Genomic DNA, 27,040 nt, shown 5'->3' with positions numbered 1-27,040 from the left:
ACGTTAACTCAGGTAACCTGCAGCGGGCCTGCCAGGCAGGCAGTGCGGGCCGTCCTGCTACATGGATGCTAGGGGCAGAGCAGGGAAGTGGGCACCCAGGCCCACAGTGGGGAGTACCTGCCGGCACTGGGGTCCTGACCCAGCAGCCTGGCTCCGGGCCCCATCTTTGTGGGAGACAGTCAGTGCAGTGACCGTGGGAGACCCCCGGCTCTGCCGCCCACCGACTGGGGGCTGCCGATTCTGGGGCCTGAGCTGTGAGGTTTGCTCGTCCTTAGATTCCCCAGCCCCGGCACAATGCCTGGCATGTAGTCGGTGCTTTTTTTCGTGATCAAAAAGGAGACCTGGTTGAGCAGCCCTTCCTGCCTGCCTGCCTCGATTGTGGATGTGATGGTTGGAGCTGGGGCTGCCACCTTGTGATCGTGAGGAACAAGCCAGGAGACTCAGGGAAAGTAGCCCTGAACTGGTGACCCAGGGGCCGGCCGCTGTCTAATGGGCTTTTGGTCATGGGGATGGGGCAGAGGTGAGGGAATAGTTGAGGTGTGTAACCAAATCCCAGTGTGACTACCCCGCTGCGAAACAGTTTTTGTTCCTTACGATTTAAAGAGTTCCTGACCAATGCAGCTCCACCTCAAAGGACTAGCAGATTTGCATCCGTATTTATCAAACTCAAAATGTTTAGGCAAAATAACATTGGTGTTGAGTGTTGCGTGTCTGGGGATGCCCATGTCTGGCTCTGTGTACAGCCCCGTGGTTCCCTTAGGCATGGAACCCCGTCTTCCTGAGGAAAGCAGGGCCAGGGACAGGCTCTTCCTCCCCTCACCCCTGCAGAGCCCCGTGAACACGCTGCCCTGAGCAGCCTGAGATCCCGGGCTGGGCAGGTATGTCCTCACTCACCAAAGACCTTCACTACAGTCCCACTGGATAGGAATTTTTACCCCATTTGACACGTGGAGACACTGAGGCACAGTTACTTTCCCTAGGCCCGCTCTCTAGGAGATGGAGGGCCAGGATTCGGTCCTGGCGGTCTGTAGGAGGCCCTGTGCCCGGAGTGCCTCTCGTGGGGAGGCTCGTGTGGCCCCTCAACGGTGTGGAACCTAATCCCACAGGCAGTGACAGTCTGGGAGTGACGAGATCCTGCTGATGGCTGGAGATGGAGATGGTGAAGGGATGAGCCCAGGGCAAGCGGGCGGGGGGCCGGGGGGGTGGGCAGCTAGAACATCTTCCCCTGGTGAAATGCTTCCAGAACTTGTCGAGACCCGTCGAGGGCAGACAGTGCTCGGAGCTGAGTCCTGTGGAGTGTGCGCGGAGCGGGGCAGCAGGGAGGGGGGCAGGAGTGCTCATTCATGATTGCACAGGGATCGAATATATAATTTCGATTTGTCACACTACTGATGATGTTCATTTGAGTCATTCGATTAAGATACTGTCTGCTCGGTGTCCCCCCATAAAGTGACCCTCCTTTGCAATTAGTATGTTGTAACGGGATACCTTGTGCGGTGTGACTAGACATTTTCAAACTTGGCACTTTTTTATTCCTGTGTGAATGGACTCTGGGTTCCTGTGTTACCTGCACACTCTGTTATGTATCTGGATTTTCAAATTGCCCGTTATGGCCGCTGGAGCTGCTTCGGGCTGACGTCTGTGTTCCTTTGTCGTGACCCCACAACCTTGTCCTCGCTTTACGGAACAAGAGGTTTCAGGCTCATCTTAGACCGCTTGTCCTGCTCCAGACGTGGGAGCAGCCCTGTCTCCCAGGACTCGGCTCCCTTTCATGGAGAATGGTATTTAGAATTCAAGCCCCGGTAGCCAGAGACGTCCCTGCTTCTGTGTTGTCTTAACCCAGAGATACACGTACCAGCGTCCCCGCGCAAACCGTGACGTCTGCTTACTGTTATGTGCCTCTCTGTACTGAAACCCACCAGGACAAACCAGTGCCCCCGATTCTCACCCAGCACGATTCCTCCTTTCCCTCTTTCTGTATCCGTGAGAAACCTGATTTTCCTTTACAGGTCACAGAATCGCTGTATGTAACACCTCTCCCTTCCCCACCGCCATCCCGCTCAGTTGGGCCGCCCTCCTCACCCTGACCCGGCGCCTACACCCTACACCGTGCCGCCCCCGTGAGCGGACATCTGGGGGACCTGTGTTAGACACCTTCTCACTCTGCTCCCGCTCCTGCAGGGCCCACCAGGCTCCCTTCCCATGGCGCATCCTCACCTCCCAGGCCCCAACACTCTGGGCCCCGCTGCCCCTCAGCGGGCACCCCCCTCGCTCCCACACGCTATTTGAACTCCGGCTCCCCGTCTCGATCCCCTCCCAACCCCCGCCCCCTGGGTAGAGACCCTCATCGCCTCCTTGGGGTCACCACAATGACTTCCCTTCCCCAGCCCCCTCGCCCGCCAGCAGGGAGGCCTACTTTTGCTCCTCCACCACCGTACCCTAAATTATTTAGGAAGAAAGGAAGAGATGAGCAGAGGAAGCACACACACCACTCCCTTAATCGCTATGGGTGTCCAGTTCCTGAAGTCAGGCTGTCACTGGGCTCTTGCGTCCTGCTTGCTGGCCTGCACTGACCGCAGCTCCCTGAGGCCAGGGGCCGTGTCCCCTGTATCTTCACATGCTGGGGGGCCAGCGGAGGCCTGGTGTGACGTGAGCACCCCACAGGCTCGCTGAAACGCGAATGAATGGGTACCCTCTGCTCTAATCCCCGGTTTTGAAACTATCCTGTTCTATTCTGGGGATAAAAGGTCAGAGGCTGAGACTGAGGCCCCCTCCACCTCACTGGAGCCAGATGGGGAGGCAGGACCAGCTCTGATCCCTCCCCAACCCTGGGAGAGATTCTGATCCAGCTGTCACAGCTCTCGGACACCGGGACCAAGGGAGAGGCCCAGAGAGGCAGGAAGACTTGCAGAGGAGCGCCAGGGAAAAGAAGGAGGCCGAGCCGCCCAGGGGGACGGGAAGGAGGGGAGCCGACTTGAGCCTGCTGCCTGGTGCGCCCTGCCCTGCCCCTCCATGCAGTTTCCCATGGGCCCCGCCTGCATCTTCTTGAGGAAAGGCATCGCTGAGAAACAGCGGGTGAGGTGGCGGACAAGGCAGGAGGATGCTGGGCAGGGCAAAGGGAGCCAAGGTGTGGGGGGATGGAGGGCACAGGCGGGGGGCACGTGACCGAGAAGGTAGAATTCGGGGAGCTCAGTGGGCCAGTGAAGTGGTGAAGGTGAAATCAGAAGTCACCAGCAAAAGGGGGAGAGGGAGGAGACATACAAATAAACGGGGAACTGGGATGTCCCTGTCGATCACCACCTGTTTCTGTGGACACCCAGAGCGAGGATGGTGATGACTCTAGCTGCCACTTAACCAAGGCTCTGCTGTGTGCCCAGCCCTGCGCGGAGGGCTTTGCTTTCCTGCTGTCATTTCATCCTCAGGACCACTTAACAAGGTTGGCCAGCCTTGCGTTCCCATTTTACAGATGCAGGCACTGAGGCTGAGTCACAAAGCATTACAGTTACTGAGAGGCAGGGTCTGTCAGGTCTGTGTGATTCCGGGGGGCTTACTTTTCCTTGTTAGGCTTTCAGATGACCGGAGAAAGAGAGAGAGAGAGGGAGGGAGATGGGGGGAGGGGATAAGAAGAAAGAGAAGCTGGGGGAAGGCTCCAAGGATAAAGGGAGAGGCCAGAGGCTGGTGGAGTTCCCCAGGTGGCGTGCCTCGTACCCAATGATCATCTTGCCCAGACGCTGAGCACTGGTCCCACGCAAACGGCCTCTAACCCTTGGAGAAAGAAAGGGGTGGGTGGGGAAAGAATCAAGGGGGTGTAGTGGGAAGAATTTTGACTCAGAATTAAAATCTCGGTGCTTGCTGCACCCGACCTCGAGGGAGTGATTTAATGTCTCCCTGCCCTGGGAGGGACTCTGCCACTTAGGAGCTGTGTGACTTCAGACCGGTTCCTTAACCTCTCTGTTCCTCAGCTACCTCTCAAGTAGGATGGGAATGCTGTTTGGTCCTACCTCCTGGGGTGGTTCTGAGGTTTAAATGAAGTGACCGTGGACACCCAGCACAGAGTTGGCACTCTGAGCACCTTAGCTGTGATGCCAAGCCTTGCTTTCTTGTTCCGGAGAAAGGAGGGGATTGGATGCCCTGGCATCGAAGGCCCCTTGCAGCACAATGGGATGGATGTCTGGTCAGGAAAGGCAGAGGGAGAGAGATCAAGATTCTGGGATAGGAGAGAGGAAATGGGAAGTGATGAGGAAAGGGCTAGAAGCAGTCAGGGGTGGGAGTCAGGAGGTGGGAGAAGGAAGAGGAGGGGGGGTGGAGGAGAGACAGGGAAGGGGAGGGGTCGCTTGGAGGACGGAGGGGACACGTTTGGAGAAGTAGATATTGGAGCCCTGACCCTCTCCAAACTTCCTCTCCCTGCATTCCTTTCCAGGAAAGACCCCTGGGACAGGATGAAATCGAAGGTAACCTCTGTCCCCAAATGCCTCCTCATTGTCACCCACCACTAGGCTGCTCTCTGTGCATCTCAGGGTAGACCCTTCCCACGAAAGCTTCCCACCCCTCTCCCCACTCAGCTGTGATTTTGTGGAACCCCTTCTCATGGTCGCTTCGGGTCCTCCCAAAGTGTGCAGAAGGGACGCCCATCCCTAAGTGTCTCAGAGACCCAGGAGGGACACGGGCGTGAATTTTAAGATGAATCAAAAACTATTGGTTTTTCTTTGGGTGGTTTGGAAGTTTCCCATAGTTTTTTTTAAATTATTTCTTCATTTGTCAGAGAGAGAGAGCATAAGCAAGGGGAGTGGCTGGCAGAGGGACAAGCAGGCTCCCCGCTGAGCAAGGAGCCCGATGCGGGACTCGATCCCAGGACCCCGGGATCATGACCTGAGCCCAAGGCAGACGCTTAACTGACTGAACCACTCAGGCGTGCCCCCCATAATTTCACCCCACAATTTGGAGGACCGCTGTGCCTTCGCTTTGCGGTCTCACAGATCATTCCTCTCGCACGTTGCAATCTCCGTCCACATTTCATAAGTGACTCCTTTGGGAAATTCTGGTTTTCAAAGATGTCTTCTCCTTTGCGGAGTCTCTAGTCAGTGCTTCTCTGACGGTTTCAAGGGATGCCAGTCTTTCCCATGGGCTGTTTCAGGTTCCCCCAAAGTCCTTCCCTCTTAACTTCCAGAGCTTCGGGAAGCATTTCTTGAATTCGACAAGGACAGAGATGGTTTCATCTCCTGTAAGGATCTGGGGAATCTCATGAGGACGATGGGTTACATGCCCACCGAGATGGAGCTGACTGAACTGGGCCAGCAAATCCACATGAACTGTGAGGCCGGGCCGGGGAGAACCGCTGCGGGTGGGGGTGGGCAATGGTGGAAGGCGGAGGGATGGGGAGGCTGAGCCGGAGAGAAGGGGGAGGGTAGGGGTCGCTAGGAGTCTGGAGCCAGCACTTCAGGCTGGACTCAGGGAGGCAGCGTTTGCAGTAGATAAAAGGGTGACTCTTTGAGGCAGATCTGGGTCCAAGACCCGCTTCTATCATTTACTGATTATGGTGCTTTTGAAACGTGGAGTCAGCTCCCCGTCTTGAGTCTCGGCTTCCCCATCTGTCAGGCGGAGACCATGTCACCTCTTGTGGGATTGCGATAAAGGAGCTGACGCAGGTCAGGCTTTGCCCCCAGTGAACGGTGATCGATGGGGAGGTCACTACCACGACCACCGACATGCATCGGCGGAGGGCAAGACTGGAACCGCATTTGCCGCTGGAAACAAACTTGGGGTGCATTTCAGAGCTCATTTCGAGAAGGAAGCCGGGACAGAATTGCTCTAGGGTTTGCTTCCGGGCGTGCCACAGAGTAAACAAGGTCGAGCACGGATGGGATCGCGTTCCTATCTGGAAGCGATTTGGCTCCCACTGAATTCACGCTCCCCTTCGACAGACCAACAGATGAGCGAATGTAGATCTGAACCAGTTAAGAGATTTGCCCAAGGTCACAGGGACCGCTAGTGACTTCCTCCCCACGCACCCGGTCCACCCCGGTTGGGATTAGAGGGGCCCTGGGGCCCGTGTTGGCCGAGAGGGAAAGCTCTCAGAAGGCAGAGAGATCGGAGCCTTGAACAGACCTTGAACGGGTCCAGCGAGGTCATGGGGGGGAGTTGGTTACGTGGCATCTCACTAAACCTGCCTCTTCCGTCCACAGTGGGTGGCCGTGTCGACTTTGACGATTTTGTGGAGCTGATGACCCCCAAACTGCTGGCCGAAACGGCAGGGATGATCGGTGTCCAGGAGATGAGAGATGCCTTCAAGGAAGTGAGTTAAGAGGTTCATGGTGTTGGTGCTTGAAGGAAACCCCAGAGGTCTGCAATTGGTCTTCAAGTGTGGACGGAACCCCCCCCAAACCAAGTTTTTTGGAAACTATAATGGGATTTATAGGAAAGGAAAATGACATCTTCCGAACACTTGCAAGGCACGAGGCCCTCTACACGTGCTCTCTGGTCTGATCATCATAAAAAACAGGAGGGGTAAGCTGCCACTTACCCTGGTCATGCATACGAGGACACTGAGGCTCATGGAACTGACAGATCTTACCCGAGGTCCTGCCATCCGCAGAGTACATGTTAGTTCCTCTAATCTCCGTGCCTGTAATGGGAAGAAGGCATCCAATAATTTGAGATCCCAGAGGGGAATGCAAAGACATAATCTGGTTTAACCCACTTGTAGAGATGCTTAAAAAAGAGACGAGGGAGGGCGAGGGGCTGGCTGAGATTGACTTTCGTCCCCTAATAAAATGCGTTCCTCGGGGACACCTGGGTGTTTCAGTGGGCTAAGCGTCTGCCCTCAGTATATGGCAGGTGTGACTGAGGAACTCATTTTTCTTCATTTTATCGAATTTTGAGTAGTTTCAATTTGATTATTTATTTAATTTTCCTTCACAGTCCACAGAATATAAATTCAGTTTGTTTGAATTTAAAAACACATACACTGTTCAGTTACTGGGAAACGCTCCTTTCGGAAAACCTTGGATGCGTGGGTCTACCTTTTCTTTCTTTCTTTTTTTTTTTTTTTGAAAGATTTTATTTATTTATTTGAGAGAGAGAGCGAGCAGGAGCGGGGGCAGGGGAAGGGGCAGAGGGAGAAGCAGAATCCTGGCTCCATGCGGGGCTCCATCCCAGGACCCTGAGATCGTGACTTGAGCCGAAGGCAGATGCTTAACGGACCAGCCACCCAGGCGCCCCTGATTTGTTTTAAATGAACATGAATGCGAGGCCCTGATGTGTGGACCAGGACGGGAGCCAGAGGACCAATCGGGGGGGGCTGTCATGATAGTCCAGGCAAGAGATAATTGTGGCTTTGGCCAGGTTAAAATCAGCGTGGCTAGAAAAGGATAGTTAGTTGCCCCACCTGCTCGGGACATAGAGTGTACGAGACTTTCTTGTAGATTGGTTAAGGGTGTGCAGCATAGAGATTTGAAAACAGTTCCTTAATTCAGCCAATTTATCCAGTGCGTACCGTGTGGCAGGCACTGTTTGGGGGCCTGGGCCCGGGGCAGTGAACAATGCAGGATGGTGTCGGGGATTGACATGCTGGCGTGCCATGTGCAAAAGGACTTAGCTTAGTTCCTGACCCACAGTAAGTGGTCAGTAAACACCGCTCTTGGGATTGTCGTGCTCGTGGCTGACATCACCCCTCTGCTCTGGTCAGTTTGACACCAACGGAGACGGGGAGATCACCCTCGGGGAGTTGCAGCAGGCCATGCAGAGGCTTCTGGGAGAGCAGCTCACGCCCCGCGAGATCTCGGAGGTTGTGCAGGAGGCCGACGTGAACGGAGACGGTACCGTCGACTTTGAAGGTGACATGGTGTGGGGACAGCCGCTGGCAGACACTTAACCCACTGAGCCACCCAGGTGCCCCTGCAAAAGCTAAATTCTTAATGCAATAGTCAAGTGCATCCATGGTCTGCCCCCCCCACTCCGCATTTCAACAACCTCTCTCTGAAAGCTGTGCTCTGGGGCAGGCTTGGCCCCTGCTCTGTGTCCTCGACATCCTGTTCCTTTCTCCCTGACCTTCCTTCCGCTTCCCGCACCTTCCCCGTCCGTCAGTGCATTCTTAGGTCTTATCCATCCCTCGGGAATCGGCACAGCCCAACCTCTTCCAAGAAGCTTCCCTTCATCTTGAGCTGGGTGTGTCAGCCCCCGCTCTGTAGTCCCACAGACGTTTTTCTGCTCCCCTCCCTTCAAAGGGAGTCGTCACCGCAGACCTTGCTGCATTGAGTTGTGTTCGCCCCCCGGGCTGTCAAAGCCCGGAGGGCGGTGACGGTGCTCTCTGGACCATCTGCTCTGGCATTCCCAAGAGGGAAGCTTGGTAGATATTTATTGCGTGACTGCAACTTAGTAAATGTTTGCTGGATGCCTGTTGGATCTCGCCAGGCTCAGGTGTGCCGGGGGCATCCCTGGAAATCCAGACGAGGTGGGAGGCAGATCCCCAGGCAGCGGAAAGACAGACTGACCTCAGGACCTGGGTGGGGCCCCAGAGGTCACCTGGCATGGAGTCATGGGGCACAAGTCAGGGGCATCCTGCGTTCTTTCCAGGCTTTGCCACTCACCGTCCACCTGACCTCAGGTGCATTGGGCAACCTCACTGGCCTCCGTTTGCCTATCTGTAAAAATGGTGTTTACTCCTCCAGGGTTGGCTGAAAAGATGAAATCAGTTCATCATAGTTATTAGTGAACACACACAGTGTGGGCTCGAAAGCGAATGCTGGCTTCTCTTACAGACAGGCCCCTCACCAGGGACTTCTCTTTGCAGAGTTTGTGAAGATGATGTCTCGCTGAGGAGGTTCTGGCAACCCCGTTCACTCCCCACCCGGCCAACGTGGACCAAGCACTTGCTGAAGACCAGATCCCCCCGGGCCCGTCCAGGAGAGAGGGTGGGAGGGTGCGTGGGGACCGGCCCTACAGAGCATGAGTTGAGGCTAGCCCGAAAGTGATCGCTTTGCCTGGATGGCAGGGTGGGGTGAGGGGTACCTCTCTAGAATGAGATTAAGAAGGAAGAGTCTACGTATGGAAATGAGATTGGGACTAGGATCGGTGCTGCTCCCCCAGTTCCAAAGGTTAATGACTTCTTTTGACTTCGTGTAATCCCCAATGCCTGTGACCCACCAGAGTCTCATCCCCAGCGTCCTCTTGGGTCCGACTCCCAAAAAACTTCAGCCCGTAGTCCACCCTTCCCCCTTCTTGCTTCCAATCTCCTCAGTTTCTTTCTGTCGCTAAGAGGGAGGCATGCCAATCTTGGGGCTACAAATGGGGTTCCTGATAAGACTGGGCTTGGAAATGGTTAATTAAAGACACTTCCAAAGTGAGCTTAGCCCGTTTTGTTGATTTCCCGGAAGCTCAGTCTGTTTTTTCCCTCCAGCCTCCTACTTCCTTTTCCTTGTGCAAGATACTCAGGCCACTGAATTAAACCATAAATCTGGATTACTAAGGTTTAGGGCAAGCTGATCCCCGATGGAGGGGGGATTAATCTGCAAAATGTCATCCTGCAAAGAGAAGGGGGGACGGGGAGTTCTCAAATTCTCAGCTCAGCCAGGTGGTGTGGAAACCATTCCTGGGAACCCCAGCCCCCCTTGTTGGTGCGCCCTGGGCACTCCGGGAGATTGCCTCTGTTAGGGGGGGATGTCGTGCCAGCACCCACACCCCGACTCTGACTTGTGCCCTGAAACCGGAGGGTCTGTTCCTCCTCACCTCCACCTGCGGGCAGGACGCTCCAGGAATGCAAGGTCCCCAAAGTACAGGATTCGTGTCCCACCTTCCACCAGGTTTTCAAGCATGGGCTCCCTTGGTGAATGAAATACACCCCCTCCGAGGGAGCTTACATTATAAAGGGAGGAGACAGACACAGAACAAAATACACGAGTACATATAATCCTAGTTAGTATGGTAGAAGATGGTAAGAGATATGGAGAAAAATGGGGCAGGAAAGCGGTTTAAGGGGTCTGGGAATGAGGAGGAGTCCCCGTTCCATGTAGGGGCATTAGGGAGTCTACTGAACACCAGGGGCATATCCGGGGGAAGAGCACTTCCAGCACAGTGTAAGGTGAATGCAAAGGCCCTGAGGCAGGAACGTAGCTGACTGTGTTGGAGGAATGGCGAGAGGCCATGGTGGCTGGACAGGGGTAGGTGGTGGATCAGGGGTTAAGCCGTGTACGTTTCGAGGCCAGTCTGGGGACCTTGGAGGATTTTGAGCAGAGGAGTGACATAATCCATATCACCTTTTAAAATATGGCCTCCACCTCCTGCCTCAGCTCCATCTCATTCCATCCAGGTACCTGTCCTTCTGCCCATCCCACTCGTCACTCACCTACTCAGTGTGATATTTGCTGAGTCCCTCTGTGTGCCGGGCGTTATTCCAGGTGATGGAAGTAGAGCAACGATAAGGTAGTTGACCTCAAGGAGCTCGCATTCTAGAGCCACACGATCCAGTGGGAACTTCCGCGATGATGGAATGTTCTAGATCTGTGCTATTATGGTACCCACTCGCCACATGTGGCTCCTGAGTTTTAAACGTGGTGAATGAGGCTGAGAAACTGAGTTTCATTTTTATTTTACTAAGTTAACATTTTGTCAACACTGATTTTATGAATGACGTCAGGAGGGCAAGGGGAAGGGCATTCCGCACAAGGAAGGCACAGAGGCTGGAGTCAGCATGGTGGCTTCAGGAATAGGGCAGTGGCTGGAGGGTACCGAGTGAGGGGGCAGTGGTAGGACGTGTGTGAGGGAAGGCTTCAGACCAGCAGGGGGCACGTGTGGAATCGGGGGGCAGGAGAGATGGGTTTCCTGCGGCGTGTTTGTATGTGGTTAAGGGAGGATTGATCATCTGGTGGTTCTTGAGCTGCAGTGGAATGAGATCTCTGGGCTTCTAGAATGTCTGTGCAACACCATTTTAGACAATCAGACTGGTACTGAATATGGCCAAATGGTTAAAGCTATTCCTGATGGCTTCACGCAGTGTGGGATAGTGGTAGCGGCTGCTCCGTGCTTCATGATAGAGGAGGAGGGGGAAGAGCGGGGCGGGGGGGGGGAGGGAGGAGAGCAACAACGTGGTGATGCATCTGGGCTCACGGGAAACAGATTCTGTCATCCATTAGTGATGTCTGCCATGGGCATGGGGAAGGAATAGTCAAGGTAGTCTTGCAATGAATTTTTTTTTAATTCTTCATTTAAATTCAACTTAATTAACATATACTGTATTATTAGTTTCAGGGGTAGAATTTAGTGATTTGTCAGTTGCATATAACACCCAGTGCTCATTACATCGAGTGCAATGAATTTTCTACCTTCTGTTTACTTACTAACTTATTTATTAATGATTTAACAAGTATCTATAAATGCTCCACCCAAATCTATGGTCTTCCAGAAAGAGAGAGCAGGCTGTAGTTCCTTCCTCAGGCCCCTGGGCTGAGAATCTGACCTGCCCCCATGAGACTCACCAACCCAGTCCCGAAAGCTTCCTTCACCACACATTCCGGTCCCTCACCATATCTCTCATTCCAGGAAGCACCAAGGGCAGCCCCAGGGTTAACTGTGGGCTCCTTTATTGGTGGTTATGCCACATTTCCCCTCTGTTCTTCACCAAGGACCAAGTGATAAAGCAAAATGGCGGACAAGGTATTTCTAAAAGCGATTAAACTTGAAAGACTCAATGAAAAAGACGAAGCAGGTTCTAGACTTGGCATGTCCGTCTTCCTCTGAAGATGTTTCTCATCCCCTGGAAAATAGAATCACAAGCCAGCATTCAGGTGATAGGTACGCACTGACTCAAATGTAATGTGAATACAAAAGTATTGTATTGGTTGTCAAGACTGAGCCAGAAGATGAGGAGGCTGAGCCAAGAGCGGTTAGACACCCCTGCCCCTCACCTGGCTCATGGGGGCTGGAAGCCCCTGACCATGAGAACCCTAACCTCACCTCTACTAATATGTTTGGTGGAAGAGGGACCTGAAGAAGGTAGTTGTGCTCTGGTGGACAGGAATCAGTGGCAGGGCACTGAAAATGTTCTTCATTCTAGACACAGCCTGGGGATGACTTGGTATTTCTTGGTTTTGTTGTAGAGTGTGTGTGTGCAAGTGGGGGGTGGGGGGGGAGAGGGAGAGAATCATAAGCAGACTCAGTGCTGAGCCCAGAGCTGGACTTGGGCTCAATCCACGACCCTGAGATCATGACCTGAGCCAAAATCAAGAGATGCTTAACCCACTGAGCCACCCAGGTGCCCCAACTTAGGGATGTTTGTAAATATCCACCCTGTTAAGATGGTACCCAGAGCCCCAAGCCCACTCCTTTGCCTCTCCTCAGTTCCGGGAAGATAATTTTCATGACCAAGCCAGAATTCAGGAGGAGTCACTAATATTGGTGTCACTCATAAGGCACATGCATCCTAAGGGCAAATATTGCTAGAAACACCAGAGTTGTCCACACGTCTGACAAAAGGGCTTCTGTTTGTGTTTAAATTCCAAAACCACTGAGTGATTAGGTCAGTGGACCCATGCAGGAGGTCTGGAGAGTTTCCACTGGCCTTAGCCAGAGGAAAGGCCTGGAACGGGGAGTGAGGTTGGTCCTGCGGAGAGAATTGAGGACTAATGTGTGAAGGTGGGGGAGGGACCCACACGATGGGGAGCAGAAGTGACCCCCACCTTTTCCTCCATTGGCTACTTAGTGATGGGGGTAGCAGATCAGCAACCTAGTTCCATGGCTTCTGGGGACCAGAGAAGTCTTGGTGATCTCCTTTCAAGCTTATCTTTTCTTCTCACACTACAGTGTGAGAAATTCCATTTTCCTATCTGGCACACCCAAGGCCTCCAGGACCTAAAACTTGGCATGATACCTTTCTGCATCTGAAAGACTTCATCCACCTCCTTCTAATTTGGGAAGCTATCCCAGTCTTCCCCTGCCCCCTTCACCTCATCTCTGGGTCATGGAGCTCACACTGCTGGGAACTGCAGTGAATCATGCTGGAAGGACACAGCATTGCCCTGGGTATGTTAAGCCTCTCACCTTTGCATCAGCAATACACCCAGGTGTGGTCCCGGTCATAGTTGTAAGAGGTTGCACACCACGTAAGGTTCTGCTTTGTTCCTTTGTCCGTACAGTTAAAATAATTCTTGTTTTTATAGTTGAATGGGAAGTGGCAGGGAAAGCCAGGAACCAAGGAGGAAATTCCTAGGGAAAAGAAGGGGATAGGACAGTGGTTACCCCTGTGCCTTTACGATATGGTGAAGGCTTAGGCTTCAGAGCCCACCCTAAAATCAAAATTTGGTCCATATTTCCTGTGGGTGTGTTGTTTGGGCACTGTTCAGAGGCTCCCATTAGAGGAGAGAAATATCAGAGAGATTTTCTTCCCTGGGAAGCTATTTGAGTTTAACTCAATGGGATGTGGAATGGGGAACAAGGGCAGAGTGAAAGCACAAGGATTCCTGGCAGAGGAAGAGAGAAGGACAGCGTCACGTCACCAGGGGACCAGGGAGTAGAGTGGGAAGCACAGAGAGGACATATTACAGGGGCTCCTCTTTATTCACAGATCCTCAATGTGCGAATTAGCCACTTGCTAAAATTTATTTGGACCCCAAATCAATCCTGGTGGGGCTTCTGTGGTCGTGTGTGGACCAGCACCCACATTTCTGGGTGAAGCCCGGCAAGGCTGCACCCTGCCTTCTCCACGCAACTCTCGCGCAGTAGACGAGGGTTAAAAATGCCCAAGAGGAGTGCTGAAGAGCTGTCCAGAGTGCTGAAGTTCAGGCAGCCTGGGATGTGCCTTGTGGGGAAATATTGTGTTATATTTACAGAGAAATGTTCTATTTTCCTTCCTTGAGGGCTTCTAACCTCATCATCCACCAAATCTACGTTTGTTCTCCTTTGTTAGCAAAATTATCCAAAACATGCAATGGCGCCAAAAGATCGCCACGTGACTTCTTCATGTCCTTCTAGAGCATTGTCCAAACAGTCCCTAAGGGTCACCTGATTCTCTTGCTCAGTGTCAGCAGACTTTTTCTAGAAAGGGCGAGATGGTAGGTGTTTTCAGCTTCATGCCTTATACAGTCTCTGTCTTTATATATGGGCCCTGAGATTTGAATATAATGATCCTTCTTTGGACTTTTTTCAAACATATAAAAATGTAAAAATGATTCTTAGGTTGGGGGACAAAAGAAGAGCTGGTCTAGATGTGGCCCAAAGTCAGGATGCGGTTTGCAGACCCCAGCTCTAGGGAAACAGAACTTTGTCTAACATCACTTGCTGTTGTATTGGTTGGAGGCCCCAACTCTGGAACTTGTAGAAGACTGATATATCATGAATGGTTTTTGTTCAACAGAGATGCCAGTAATATCTGTCTGGTAGACAAGATAACCACAAATGTTTGATTGCCCTTTAGATATTCATGGATTTTATAGCTAACTTAACAACCTTGCTTGTGTTCAACATCCTTCTCTTCACTGACTTACTATATTTCTTATAATGTCCCCTGAATTGGGGGACATTATAATGTCTTATAATGTCATTATATGTCTCATATTTTTGTCTTATAGAATGTCTTCTATTATATAAGACATTCTATGTCTTTTAATGTCCCCCTGTCCTTCCAGTTCCCTTGTTAATAGATTTTTTTTTTCAAGCCCCAGTGTGGGGCTTGACCTCACGACCCTAAGATCAAGACCTGAGATGAGATCAAGAGTTGGACTCTTAACCAAACGAGCCACCCATGCACCCCAGATTTTTTTAAACCTTAGCATGTGCTTACCCTATGTTTGTACAAGCGAGCATTTGGTGTTTCACATTTTGAAAATCTTATGTTGGCCCCTTTCTCTTGGATCTTAAGTGGCCCGTATTTTGCCTGTCACACTGTCGCATTGTTTATGTTCTTTGCTCATCAGATCCAAGAGGAAGGGACCCTGCATTACTCATCACCACTGCCCAGCACGGTGTCTGGCACACAGTAGGGCTGGAGTAGGTGTTTGCTGAGTAAATGAATGAAGCAATCCACCATGTCCACCCAGTCCCCTTCCCTGGATTACTAGTGTCGGCACAGAGGCTCCACTTCCCATCCTCATCCATGTTCTCCGTGGTTGGGCACCAGAGCTTGTTGTTTTCATCCTCAATGCATTCAAAGATCGTGCTATTTCTGTAGATGGAGGGGAAGATGCAGGGCTTGCTGAAAGAATTTCCCCCATACTCTGAAAATAATCATGGAAAGGTCACAGGGACAAAAAGAGACAACAAAAAGAGCTTCCATTTATCACACATGAACCAGGCGCTGTGTTTTATCTCACGAAAGGCAACGTAACATTGAACATGCCCAGTCGAGTTCCTGGTGATGTTATTATGTCCACTTTGCATACAAATTAGAGCCCAGACTGTCAAGGACCACACAGTTTACCGTCTACCTGCATAAAGGCTTTTGTGTTCCACAGGCTTCATCAACAGAGTTATTGTGAGATTTAAGGATAAGGTTGGTAGGGTTAAGGACGTAAGAGATGGATGGCTAGGGCAAAAATATAATTAAGGCTTTATATGGGATTAGGATTTTTGAGTGCTGAGGGAAGAACATAAGATTTTATACAGGAATAAGTGTGCTCATGGATAGGTGCCTCGCATGAATCTTCATCTCAAAGGAGGCAACACTACTTAGTGAGGAAGCATGGGCATCAGAGCCATATGGACTTAAATTCAAATCCTAACTCTGACGTTGCCTAGGAGTGTGACCTTGGGCAGGACTTAATTTTACTGTGACCATTTATTGAATAGGGGGGAGAATAGCATCTCATTGAGCTTCCATGGGAAGGTTCAATGGAAGGTTATATATAGAGGTCCTGGATCAGAGTGTAATACAGAGATAGCTCTAGAATGAATGGAGGTCATTAAAAAGTGAAGAATTAAGATGAAATATTAAGGAAGGGTCCGGAACTTGGTGAATCTGCTAATTGCCAGTTCTGGCAACAGAAATAATTGAAAACAAATGTCAGGACTACAGTCCATGGTTTTGGTTCTCGGGACAACTAGATTTTCCATGCTAACATTGGGGACTCGGAGGAACATGGCCTCAGGACATTCCTTTCTCCTGTGGTTGTCCTAATGTACTCTCCAAAGAGACACTTGGTTCCTAGAAGTTTTGCTCCCATTGCTCTGCTCTCCCCTGTGCCACCATCCCCTCAGGAGTATCATTGCTCTTTCCACTCCTCCCCACCAAACACCCCATCCCTGCTCCAGTGCCTCACCATTGGTTTCACAGTATTTCCACTGCTGCTTCTCATCAAAGTTGGAGGTGACGGAGCACCACAGCCTTCCGAGGAAGCTGCCTTCTGTGATGCAGCTGTTATGGGACCTTCCTCGATAGATGAAGGGGAAGATGCATCGTGGGTAATCTGTACGGAAAGGAGCGCATGAGTGGTTTGACTTTCTCCAGCCATTCACGGGACAGTCATTTAATCGCCCGTCCATCCATCCACCCACCCATCCATCCATCCATCCATCCATCCATCCAACTATCCATTAGCCACCAAAGTACAGGACAAGCATCAAGTCTGGAAGAGATTTTATTCATTCATTTCATCAAGCAGTTCATAAAGAGAGCCTCTTCCTGTACTTTCACCCTCAAAACGTCCCCAACAGAGTTCCCAATCTCAACTATGGCACCCCCACCTGCTGAACAAACAAACAAGATACTTCGCTGTGTCTTAAAAATGAATCTCTTAGAAGCAGCAAAAGACCTATAGGAATCAAGACAAAGAATTTTGATGGTTTATGACCAACAGATGAAGTTAAGACCTTGACATACAAAAGAATGTTGCCATCACCAAAAAAAAAAAAAAAAAAAGAAAAGAAAAGAAAGAAAGGAAGAAAAGAAAAAAGAAAAAAAAGTCAAATATCGGAGAAGTCAAATACAGTAAAATTATCATCTAGGTGCTGGTGCCTTATTGCAACTTCCATAGATAGATTGAATTTCCCACCGCAAATGTAGTACAACAAATACAGTTTGGGACATTATGTTTATAGTGGGTGGATTTACTCACACTAAGTGAGGGAGTCAGGGTCATTTGGAGATGATGGAGGGGTTTTCATAGATGAAGGGCTGAAGGAAGCCTTCCTTGAGCAGGTGGCATTTGAGAAGAGGCTCTCACAATGTGGCAAAGCCAGCCATGCAAAAATTGGGGGGAATTGAGGTCCAGGCAGAGGGAATAAAAGTGTGAAGAGTTCAAAGACAGGAAGGAGTTCAGAATATTCAAGAAACATGACAATCAGTGTAGCTGGAGCTCAGCGGACAAGGAAGGGATTGGAAGAAGATGAGGACAGAAAGGGCAAGGTCATGTAGAGCTTTGCAGACCAAGGTGAAGGGTCTTTTCCTCCTCCCCCTCCCCTTCTTCTTCTCTTTCTCCTCCTCCTCCTTCTCCTCCTCCTCCTCTTCCTCCTATTGAGTTGTAGGAGTTCTTTTGCATATTTCAGATATTAACCCCTTATCAGATTATGATTTGCAAATATTTTCTCCCATTCCATGGTTGCCTTTTCATTTTACTGATGTTTTCTTTTCTATACAGAAGCTTTGTAGTTTGATGTAGTCCCACTTGTTTATTTTTGGTTTTGTTGCCTTTGATTTTGGTGTTGAATCCAAAAAATCATCGCCAAGACTGATGTCTCACAGCTTACCCCCCATGTTTTCTTATAGGAGTTCTGTGGCTTCACATCTTATGTTCAAGTCTTCAATCATTTTGAGTTGACTTCTGTGTATAGTGTAAGATAGGGGTCCAGTTTCATTCTTTTGCATGTGGCTGTCCAGTTTTCCCAATACCACTTATTGATGAGATTTTCCTTTCCCCATTACATATTCTTGACTCCTTTGTCATAAATTAATTGATCATATATGCATTAGCTTATTTCTGGACTCTCAATTCTGTTCCATTGATCCATGTGTCTGTTTTTATGCCAATACCATACTGTTTTTATTACTATAGCTTTGTAATATAGTCTGAAATCAGGAAGTGTGATGCCTCCTGCTTTGTTGTTCTTTCTCAGTATTGCATTGGCTATCCAAGGGTCAGGGATTCTTCTAAGTGTGCAGGTGAACCACAGAGGGGCACGAACAGGGGAGTAGCATTGCCTGACTTCACATTCCAAAAAGGGTTCTTTGAGTGATGTGTGGAGAATCGATTGGAGGGAAATGATGGGGATTTGGGGAGACCAGTTAGCAAATTTTGGCAGCAGGGCTGATGGTGATTCGGTGAAGGGTGGAAGCAGAGGAAGCAGGTTCTTCCCAGAAGCTGAAGCTAGGAGTTATTTTGAAGGCAAAATTAAGTCTACTTGGTGGGTTACACGCAGGGTGGGAAGGGAAGAATTAGGGATGACTCTGTTTTTCTGATTTACACAGTGGTGGCACCTTGTCCTTATTGAGGAAGCCTGCAAATGAGCAGAAAAGCCTCTGCACAGTAGTATATTTCTAAGTGATATGAATATGGTAAGCTAACATCTCTAGGAACTGCCATGGATCCCTGTTTCTGATTTCGCTATTCCGCTCACAAGGAGAAGTGTCCTGCGAGGCATTACTTGGGAATTCCCATGAAAACCACTTCCCCACGGCTATGGGCTAAGGCTAAGACATTAAAGCTAGTGGGATAGTGAGGTAGTGAGATACCCTCCAGTATGGGTCCAAAGAGCAGTACTTGGTTCAGGAGCCAGAGCAGAGGGAGGAGATGGAAAAGGCACGCCTTCATCTAATAGGAGCCCTTGGTGATACATCCGAAAGGGTTTAATCAAATGCAAGCTGTTGACTCTCTAGGCCTTGATTGTGTCTAGTATAAGCACTTATGGCAGAGTTTGGTCCCCTTTTGTACATCTTACGCATGTTTGGGGACATGTTCCAGAATTAAAAAAACAAAACAAAACTCTAATTTTCAGATTCAGTCTCAGCCAGTTGATCCTGATTTGCATCGTTTGAACTGGAATGAGATTTTCAACCAGAGACAGTATTGCTTCCAGGTTTGGTTTGGCTTTTTTAGTGTAATGGGGCTTCTCTGTTGTCATTTTTAGCTCTTACAATCAAAAAGATTCTGCTTGGAGGTACAAGCCTTGGGCCACTTTTTAATATCTTTTAGGTTAGTTATGGTCATGTGTGCTCTTTACTTTATTATCAGCTTGCTTCATTTTATTTCTGTCTTATACTGCAGTTATAGAATTATATTGATTTATCTTGAAATTATGAATTTAGAATCGGTAATGTGCTTTATAAAGTTTATTTCAGGATAGTAAAAGGAATGTTATACTTATTATCAAAGGAAGAATTTGATCTAACAGAGTCAAGAACAGTGGTACGAGGAAAAAGTAAATCCTAAGTAGTCAAAGGCTGGTTACTAGTACGAACAATTAAAATGTCCAACAATAGGACATTGGTTAAAACAAAATGCTTTTTGCCCTGTGCACAAAAGACAGAAATCATATAATTGAAATCATATAATTGCAAAAATGTCTCGGGCTTTGAGGAAAAAAAGCAAACAGTCTCTGAAATCCCTTCTCTGTTATATTTTGTTTCCTTATTAATTTAGAAAAATCAAGAAAGAGACGAAGAATACGGGGGTTCAGAGAGCACCATTTTCAACACTATCGTTGTTAACGTTATTACCCATTCCTAGTATCCAGTGTTTGGCCTCACGCAGCATTTCTAGGCACACACACACATATATCATAAGTCGTCTTCAAAAATATGGCCATATTATACAAATGCACACATTCTCTTTTGTGACCCATCATTTGAGGAGGCCTGCTGAGGGGACAGTGTGGCACCACTCACCGTCCACCATGCAATACTTCCACTGCCCGTCATAAATGGCTCTGGTTGCACACCAAGGGGAGAAGCTATTGGTTTTGATGCAAGAAAAGTAAGAAGACCCCTTGTAGATGAAGGGAAAGACACATGAATCTTTCTGATCTGGAAGACAGAGAGACAAAACAGAGGGGCTTCGTCACAGTGAATGAGCCAAGGATGAGTCTTGGTTTAGTTCTCATGGGGGGTCTGAAGGCGACACATGGAGTCTTAGCACCCAGCTTTCTCATGACGTATAAGGGCATGTCCAGCTTATGTTGAGACCCAAGAGAACAGGGAAGGAGTCTCATAAATCATGAAAGCAACCAGGATGAAGTTTTCCTCCAGACCACCAGAGCACCATCAACGTCACAGAAAACACATTTGGTAAAGGTCATGAGCTCACAGTAGGTAATGGAAGGACACACATTAAATAACTCTGAAAAACAATTTCATTTTGCAATGCTCTTTTCAATCCTGATGACACAAAAGAGAAAGCTTCATTTTAATGCTAGTATTTCTCTACCATATCTCTAATTCTCAATAATCTCCCTTTCTAACAACAACAACAAAAAGGGGGCAGGACTCAGGCTCAAATCCTTACGGGACAATAGCATCTAGTAGAATGTAATAATAGGATTTTGTTTTCATAGTATTTATTTTTGTGCACAATTTCTATTTATGGCAACTAGTAGCATTTTTATAGGTTACAGAGCTGATGTTAACTATTCTTTTTTTTTTTTAAACATTTTATTTATTTATTCGACAGAGCTAGAGACAGCCAGCTAGAGAGGAAACACAAGCAGGGGGAGTGGGAGAGGAAGAAGCAGGCTCATAGCGGAAGAGCCTGATGTGGGGCTCGATCCCAGAACGCCGGGATCACGCCCTGAGCTGAAGGCAGACGCTCAACCGCTGTGCCACCCAGGCGCCCCTGATGTTAACTATTCTTTAAAATAAGGGTGTTTAAGTGAAGAAGAGTGGTCACATCTAAAGAAGAAGGTTGAGCAAATGTTAGTGCTGGTGGTGTGCAGATGTGGCAAATATTAACGGGGTGATACTTGGATGAGTAAAGGTAGGGAAATGCAACCCTTCGCCTTTGTATTCCTGGGTGTGAGGACAGGGACTTTGTCTTTGACATAGTGTATCCTTGGAAACTAGCACAGCGACTTGCTCATGGTGGATGCTTAAGAAAGAACTGACAGAATGAAGAAATACGCTCAGAAAATGCCACACGAAAAAAAGCTAAATGGGTTTCTTTAATGAAGGACTCATCAGAAGGGTCAGTATGCAAATGAGAATTGAATTAGCAAGAGGCGTAGGGAGTAGATTGAATTGTCCTTTTCCCCCCATTCCTTGATAGCATTGGAGACTATTGGTCCCTGAAACACATCTTAAGAAATTCTATTCCAGGGGCGCCTGGGTGGCTCAGTCGTTAAGCGTCTGCCTTTGGCTCAGGGCGTGATCCTGGAGTTCTGGGATCGAGCCCCACGTCAGGCTCTTCCCATGGGAGCCTGCTTCTTCCTCTCCCGCTCCCCCTGGTTGTGTTCCTTCTCTCACTGGCTGTCTCTCTCTCTGTCAAATAAATAAATAAATAAATAAATAAATAAATAAATAAATAAAATCTTTTTTTAAAAAAATTCTATTCCAGCCCAAATTCTTCACATCGCGGAGAAGGAAGTGAAGATGAGTGAATTCCTTATCTGTGAAAGATAAGGAATCATTTCAACTCAATGCCTTTTTTTTTTTAAGTAGAACTAGAATGAGAACTAGAATTTTTTATCTAATGGTCCAGGCATAGCTTTTCTCTTTTCCTTCACCCTGTCATTCCCTCCTCCCTTCGCTTTCTCCTTCCCTCAAAGACATAATGAAGGCTTACTATGACTAAGACATTCTGATAGGTTAATGTGCACACACACACATGTGTGCGTGTGTGCTCACGTTCCAAACATGGTAAGGCAAAGCTTCCATGGACTCACTAAACCTATCTTCTTTTTCTTTCTGGGCTCCTAGCTCGAACCCATTGTTTGGCTTCTCTTATGGTTAGGTGGGGCCACAGGACTCAGTTACAACTTCTGGAATGTGGGTGGAAATGATGTTCTCCATCTCCTTGCTCAGAAAAGTCCCAAGCAAACCTGCGTGTTCCTTTCTTCCTCTGCCAGCTGGATATAGAGACATGGTTCTCGATGGAGAAGGGGACATTAGACAGTGTTTGGAGACATTTTGGTTGTTACAACTGGGAGAAGGGGGAGCTGGTAGCTGTGCTCCTGGTATCTACCAGGCAGAGGCCAGGGATGTTGCTAAACTTCTTACCGTGCACAGGTTCCAGAACAAAGTCACCTGGCTGCAGAGGTCAATAGTGCCCAGGTTGAGAAACTCAGATAAAGAGGATCCTGCAGAGAACACTGAGGCTCTAGGAGATGGAGGAGCCATGATATGGAAGGGTCTTGTGTCTCTGAATCACAACAAAAGAGGCTTCCCACCAAACATCCACGTTGAAGTGCTAGATGAGTTTGAAGTGAACTCTACTGAGTTCAGCCACTGACTTTTGGGGATAGTTAGTCTGTTACCAATACAGATGAACAAGACATCCTCTCTATCTTCAGCCTGGTAGCCCCATCTCTTCTGGATCAGATTCTTACCCTCTATAATCTGACCTAAGCCATCATAAGGGTGAATGAAGGATGTACTGGGAGAGGGTGGAAAAGGCAGACTCCATCTTCGGGCTTTGCCAATGGGTTGATGCAAGTAGGGGCCCTTAACTCACATTGCATTGTCCACCTCTGGGTCTCAGAATTTTTCGGGTCTTGGTTTTATAAAGTTGAAACCAGTTAATATCTGGAAAGTGGAAGAATACCTGGAACATGACTGCTACTCAACAGATGTTAGCTGTCATCACCATCACCGTCATCATCGTCATCAATGATTCCCAGTCATGGACACCACTGGTATGTATGATGCTGGTGGTGAAGGGAGGGCAGGCAGATGCCCCCTTGACACAGGATGAAGATTATCCTTGGGAGTTGTTAGTAAGAATCAACACGTAATAGATACTATTAGCCATCTGCAAAGTAATCCGGCAGATGGTCTAATCTTCTTAACTGGGTTAAAATCCTCCATAATCTGGGCCCTGCTGACCTCTCTGTTCTCACTGCCTGATTAACATTTCCTCGACCTTCCTCCACAGTCTTTCTTGTCTTTGGCATTTGGCTCATGCCCTTCACCCTGCTCTTTTCTTTCTTCCTAGGCTTACTCCTTGTTACTCAACCATACGACTTGATACAGTCTGGATCAATACTCTTCCACACTCTTATAATACTCTGAGCCAATCTCTATAAATGTACTTACGAAATATTTAAAGAATATAGTTATCTGTTTACGTGTCTATCACTCCCATTTGCAGCGAGCTTTCTGAGTATAGGACATGAGTTTTATTTATTGCTATGTTTCTGGCTCATTGCATGGTGCCTGGCATTTGGGAATCACTCAATAAATGTGTATGGAATAAATTAGCCCTTAACTACGTGCAGAGGAGACATAAGGATGCCAAGTCTCGCCACAGGAATGTGGGTGTGGTCTCAGAAAGGTATGACCAGAATGAGACAAGACCTGGGAATGCTAGCATTGCTCCCTGTCTGAATAAACTGTGGGTTCTTAGTCTTTCTGGGGACTTGTCAGTTCTTTTGAGAAGCCAGACCTTCTCTCTGGGAAAATGCTCATACCTCCCTGTGGCAGAGACTGCTGTGCGTTCAAAACCAGCTTCATCTTCCTCCCAAATGTACTGCTGAAAACCACATTTCCCAGACTCCCTTGCAGCTAAGCATCCTGCGGCTGAAAAAAAAAACTCTCCTCCAAGATCACCAGACTCTTGATCCTTGTCTATGGGCTCCAGGCAAAGAATCCACAGAGCTCCCTAAAGCCCTAGGGGATGGTGGAGCCCCACAATGGAAAGTTCAGGGACCCCTGCTGACCCAGGTGCACCCTCATTGGACTTTATAGGAATGAGAAATAAAAACCTTTGTGTTAAGCTGCTGATAATTTGGAGTTTGTCTGTTTCAATATCTATTCTCACTACCCTGATAAATACACACCTTTTTTTATACCAATCCAGGGTTTCATGGACTCTAGTGCTTGCCCAGTGACCTCATGTTAGGAATCTCTGGAATACAGAATGTGATCATTGAAAAAGAAAGGACTTCGTGGAATCCAAGGGCATGGAAACAGGAGTGTTTCTAGAGCCTCTGTAAGGTAGAGGGTTCGCTGGGGAGAAAAGGATTTTAATTGTAGAGAATTGTTTCACCATAGCTTGAGTGAACTATATATAACCAGGAACTCTCTTTGTTCTGCTTCTGAGCTTACCATACGATGTTTGGGTGGTTGCTTTATTTTTTTTTAAGATTTTATTTATTTATTCAACAGAGATAGAGACAGCCAGCGAGAGAGGGAACACAAGCAGGAGGAGTGGGAGAGGAAGAAGCAGGCTCATAGCAGAGGAGCCTGATGTGGGGCTCGATCCCACAACGCCAGGATCACGCCCTGAGCCGAAGGCAGACACTCAACCGCTGTGCCACCCAGGCGCCCCTTGAGTGGTTGCTTTAGATTCCTAGATATATTAAGAGTGTAGCCTCACATCCACTAGAATGGCTACTTTTTTTTTTTTTTTTTTTTTAGCAGAAAACAAGAAGTGTTGGCAAGGATGGGGAGAAATTGAAACCCTCATGCCCTGTCGATGGGAATATAAAATGATGCAACTGCTTTGGAAAATAGTATGGCAGTTCTTCAAAAAATTAAACATAGAATTATCATATGACCCAGCAATTCCCCTTCTGGGTGTATCCCCTAAAGAATTGAAAGTGGGTTCTCAAAGAAGTGTGTGTAACACCCTATGGTTATACCAGCATTATTCACAATAGCCAAAAGGTAGAAGCAATCCAAGGCCATCAGTGGGTGAGTGGGTAAGCAAAACATGGACATACCACTATGTCCATGTGCGTATCACACACACAGTGCAATGTCACTCAGCCCTGAAGGGAAAGGGAGTTCTGACACCTGCTAGAACATGGGTGAATCTGGAGGACATTAGGCTGAGTGACATAAGCCAGTCCCAAAAAGACAAGTACTGTTTGAGTCCACTTTCAGGAGGTATCCAGAGCAGTCGAGTTCATGGAGAAGGAAAGTAGAATGGTGGTTGCCAGGGCTGGAGGGACGGGAAGTGTGAGTCGTTTAACGAGTACAGAGTTTTAGTTTTGCAGGCTGAAAAGAGTGCTGCCTATTGGTTGTGCAATAATGTGAATGCATTTCTACCGAATTGTACACTTCAAAATGATTAAGATGGTAAATTTTAGGTTCTGGGCATCTTACCACAATTTAAGAAAAAGAGCGGAGGTCTGGTCTAAGTTGGAGTCTGAAGACTCAATCCACTGAAATTATAGAGCCTCCCCCCCTTTTTTAGAGAAAGAGCGATTGAGCAGGTGAGTGGTGGGGGAGGGGCAAAGGGAGAGGGAGAGAATCTTAAGCAGGCTCCACGCCCAGCTCAGACCCCAACGTGAGGCTCAAGCTCACAGACCTGAGCCAAAATCCAAAGTCAGACGTGTACCCAGCAGAGCCACCCAGGCACCTCTAGAGGCCCCCTTTTCATGAACATATGTGCACTTCCCTACCATGTGCTGACCATTATGAAAGGTGCTTGTGTCCATTATATCCAGGATCTCGCTTCCCATGTTTTCAGTTATCCGTGGTCAAGGTGGTCCAGAAGCAGATGATTCTCTATCTCCTCTCTACCTGAATCCAGGAATCCTTGCTGTGGCCGGTTCATTCTTTCTGATTTCCAAATCCTCCCCATCATTTTCCAGTATACTCACTTCCACTCGTCTCATAGGAGTAGAGGAGGAAGGCCGTCCACCCCAGCAGGTAACTGGACCATGGGTTCATCTCAACTGGCCTCTTCTTTCTGGACTGAAGGAAGACAAAAACATTTTTTTAAGATTTTATTTATTTATTTGACAGAGAGAGAGCACGCGTGTGCACAAGCAGGAGGAGGGGCAGAGGGAAAGGCAGACTTCCTGCCAAGCAGGGACTCGATCCCAGGACCCTGAGATCACGACCTGAGTGGAAGACAGATGCTCAACCGACTGAGCCACCCAGGCGCCCCAGGACGACAAAAAATTTGCTCCAATGGATTCCCTCTTCTTCCACTAACTCCCAGGTTTGGTGTCACGCATGCTGTTTTACTTTCTACCCCTAGAGGGCAGTGAAGAATAATTTACTCTTACAGGAAAGAAACACATACACTGTCATTATGGAGGGGGCGGTGTGATGGGAAAGAAACGTAGCATTTGTTGAGCACCTACTGTATTCCAGGCTACACACTCAACATACATTATGCCACTGGGTTCTCCCAAATGAAATGATAGCTATTAATCCCATTTTACAGATGAGGAAGCTGAGGCTCAGAGAAGCCAAGGGATCTGCCTGAGTTGGTTACACGGCAAGGAGATGGCGGTATTCTAGCCCACATAAATGGCTCCAAAGGCTCTACTCATCATGGGGATCTAAACCGTAGCCTTAAACCCTCCTCGTGATCACACCCATCTCCAGCTGGATATTAAGATACCTTAATGATCAGCATTTAGCATCCTCAAGAGAAATAATTCCTGCTACCTCTAGTTGCCTCTGTGCCATTTCCTTAATGACACACAGACGTGCCGTTCTCCACAGAAACAACAACCCGGGGTTGGAAATGGTGGACTGGTTACCACTTCTACTGGCTACCAATTATGGAGCACCTACTGTATGCCACCTTCTAACAACCTGATGAAGAGGCACGATCAGCCCTGTTTACAGAAGAGCGAAACCAAGATTTGGGAGTTAAGTCACTTATCCAAGTACCTCAGGTGGTAGGTGACAGATCTCGGGTTCAACCGCAGACTGTCTACACCAGGGTCAGAGTTCTCAACTCCATAAACCACTTCCCGTCTGCAGGCCTTTGTTCCCTCACATGCAGAGAATAGGTTAGTAATTCCTGCCTCTGGGGGAGGCCTCGAGGGTCCAGGCAGGTCCTGACGCGAAAGTGTGTTTCCGTTGTAAATTGTTAGTTGTGTTTATGAATAATTAAGGCAAAGAGCAGGGCAGCTCAGGGGAGACATCAGAAGGCATCAATTCGTACACAACAAATCCGGATGGTGAATTGGGGAAAAAATATCCCAAGGCCAGTGATTCAGGTCCTCGAAA

The 27,040-nt window shown here is 48.6% G+C and overlaps 2 protein-coding genes across 2 annotated transcripts; one reads left to right on the top strand and one right to left on the bottom strand.

Moving 5' to 3' along the window:
- Positions 1–1,230: 1,230 nt before the first annotated feature.
- CABP5 (calcium binding protein 5) lies at positions 1,231–10,943 on the top strand. Its single transcript, XM_026481942.4, has 6 exons — positions 1,231–3,075; positions 4,421–4,451; positions 5,168–5,311; positions 6,183–6,292; positions 7,685–7,832; positions 8,789–10,943. Exons 1-6 carry the CDS (start codon positions 3,013–3,015, stop codon positions 8,812–8,814), a joined length of 522 nt encoding a protein of 173 aa, XP_026337727.1. The 5' UTR covers positions 1,231–3,012; the 3' UTR covers positions 8,815–10,943.
- A 2,093-nt stretch (positions 10,944–13,036) lies between these two features.
- ELSPBP1 (epididymal sperm binding protein 1) lies at positions 13,037–25,750 on the bottom strand. The gene is given in 7 exon segments (XM_026481943.2): positions 13,037–13,194; positions 15,042–15,200; positions 16,242–16,388; positions 19,802–19,939; positions 23,902–23,935; positions 23,938–23,969; positions 25,672–25,750. Coding segments are annotated over 7 exon segments (738 nt in total). The 5' UTR covers positions 25,742–25,750.
- Between the last annotated feature and the right edge of the window lie 1,290 nt (positions 25,751–27,040).

Source organism: Ursus arctos, unplaced genomic scaffold (assembly GCF_023065955.2).
Source record: "Ursus arctos isolate Adak ecotype North America unplaced genomic scaffold, UrsArc2.0 scaffold_19, whole genome shotgun sequence".
Lineage (NCBI taxonomy): Eukaryota > Metazoa > Chordata > Mammalia > Carnivora > Ursidae > Ursus > Ursus arctos.
This window is presented reverse-complemented; position numbering and strand designations above follow the sequence as displayed.

What these genes read in the sequence shown, in the direction of transcription:
- CABP5 (XM_026481942.4), top strand. Translation starts at nt 3,013, where the DNA reads ATGCAGTTTCCCATGGGCCCCGCCTGCATCTTCTTGAGGAAAGGCATC. An exon ending in GCATCGCTGAGAAACAGCGG is followed by an intron (nt 3,076 to 4,420) that starts GTGAGGTGGCGG and finishes ATTCCTTTCCAG; the next exon opens with GAAAGACCCCTGGGACAGGA. An exon ending in CCAGCAAATCCACATGAACT is followed by an intron (nt 5,312 to 6,182) that starts GTGAGGCCGGGC and finishes TTCCGTCCACAG; the next exon opens with TGGGTGGCCGTGTCGACTTT.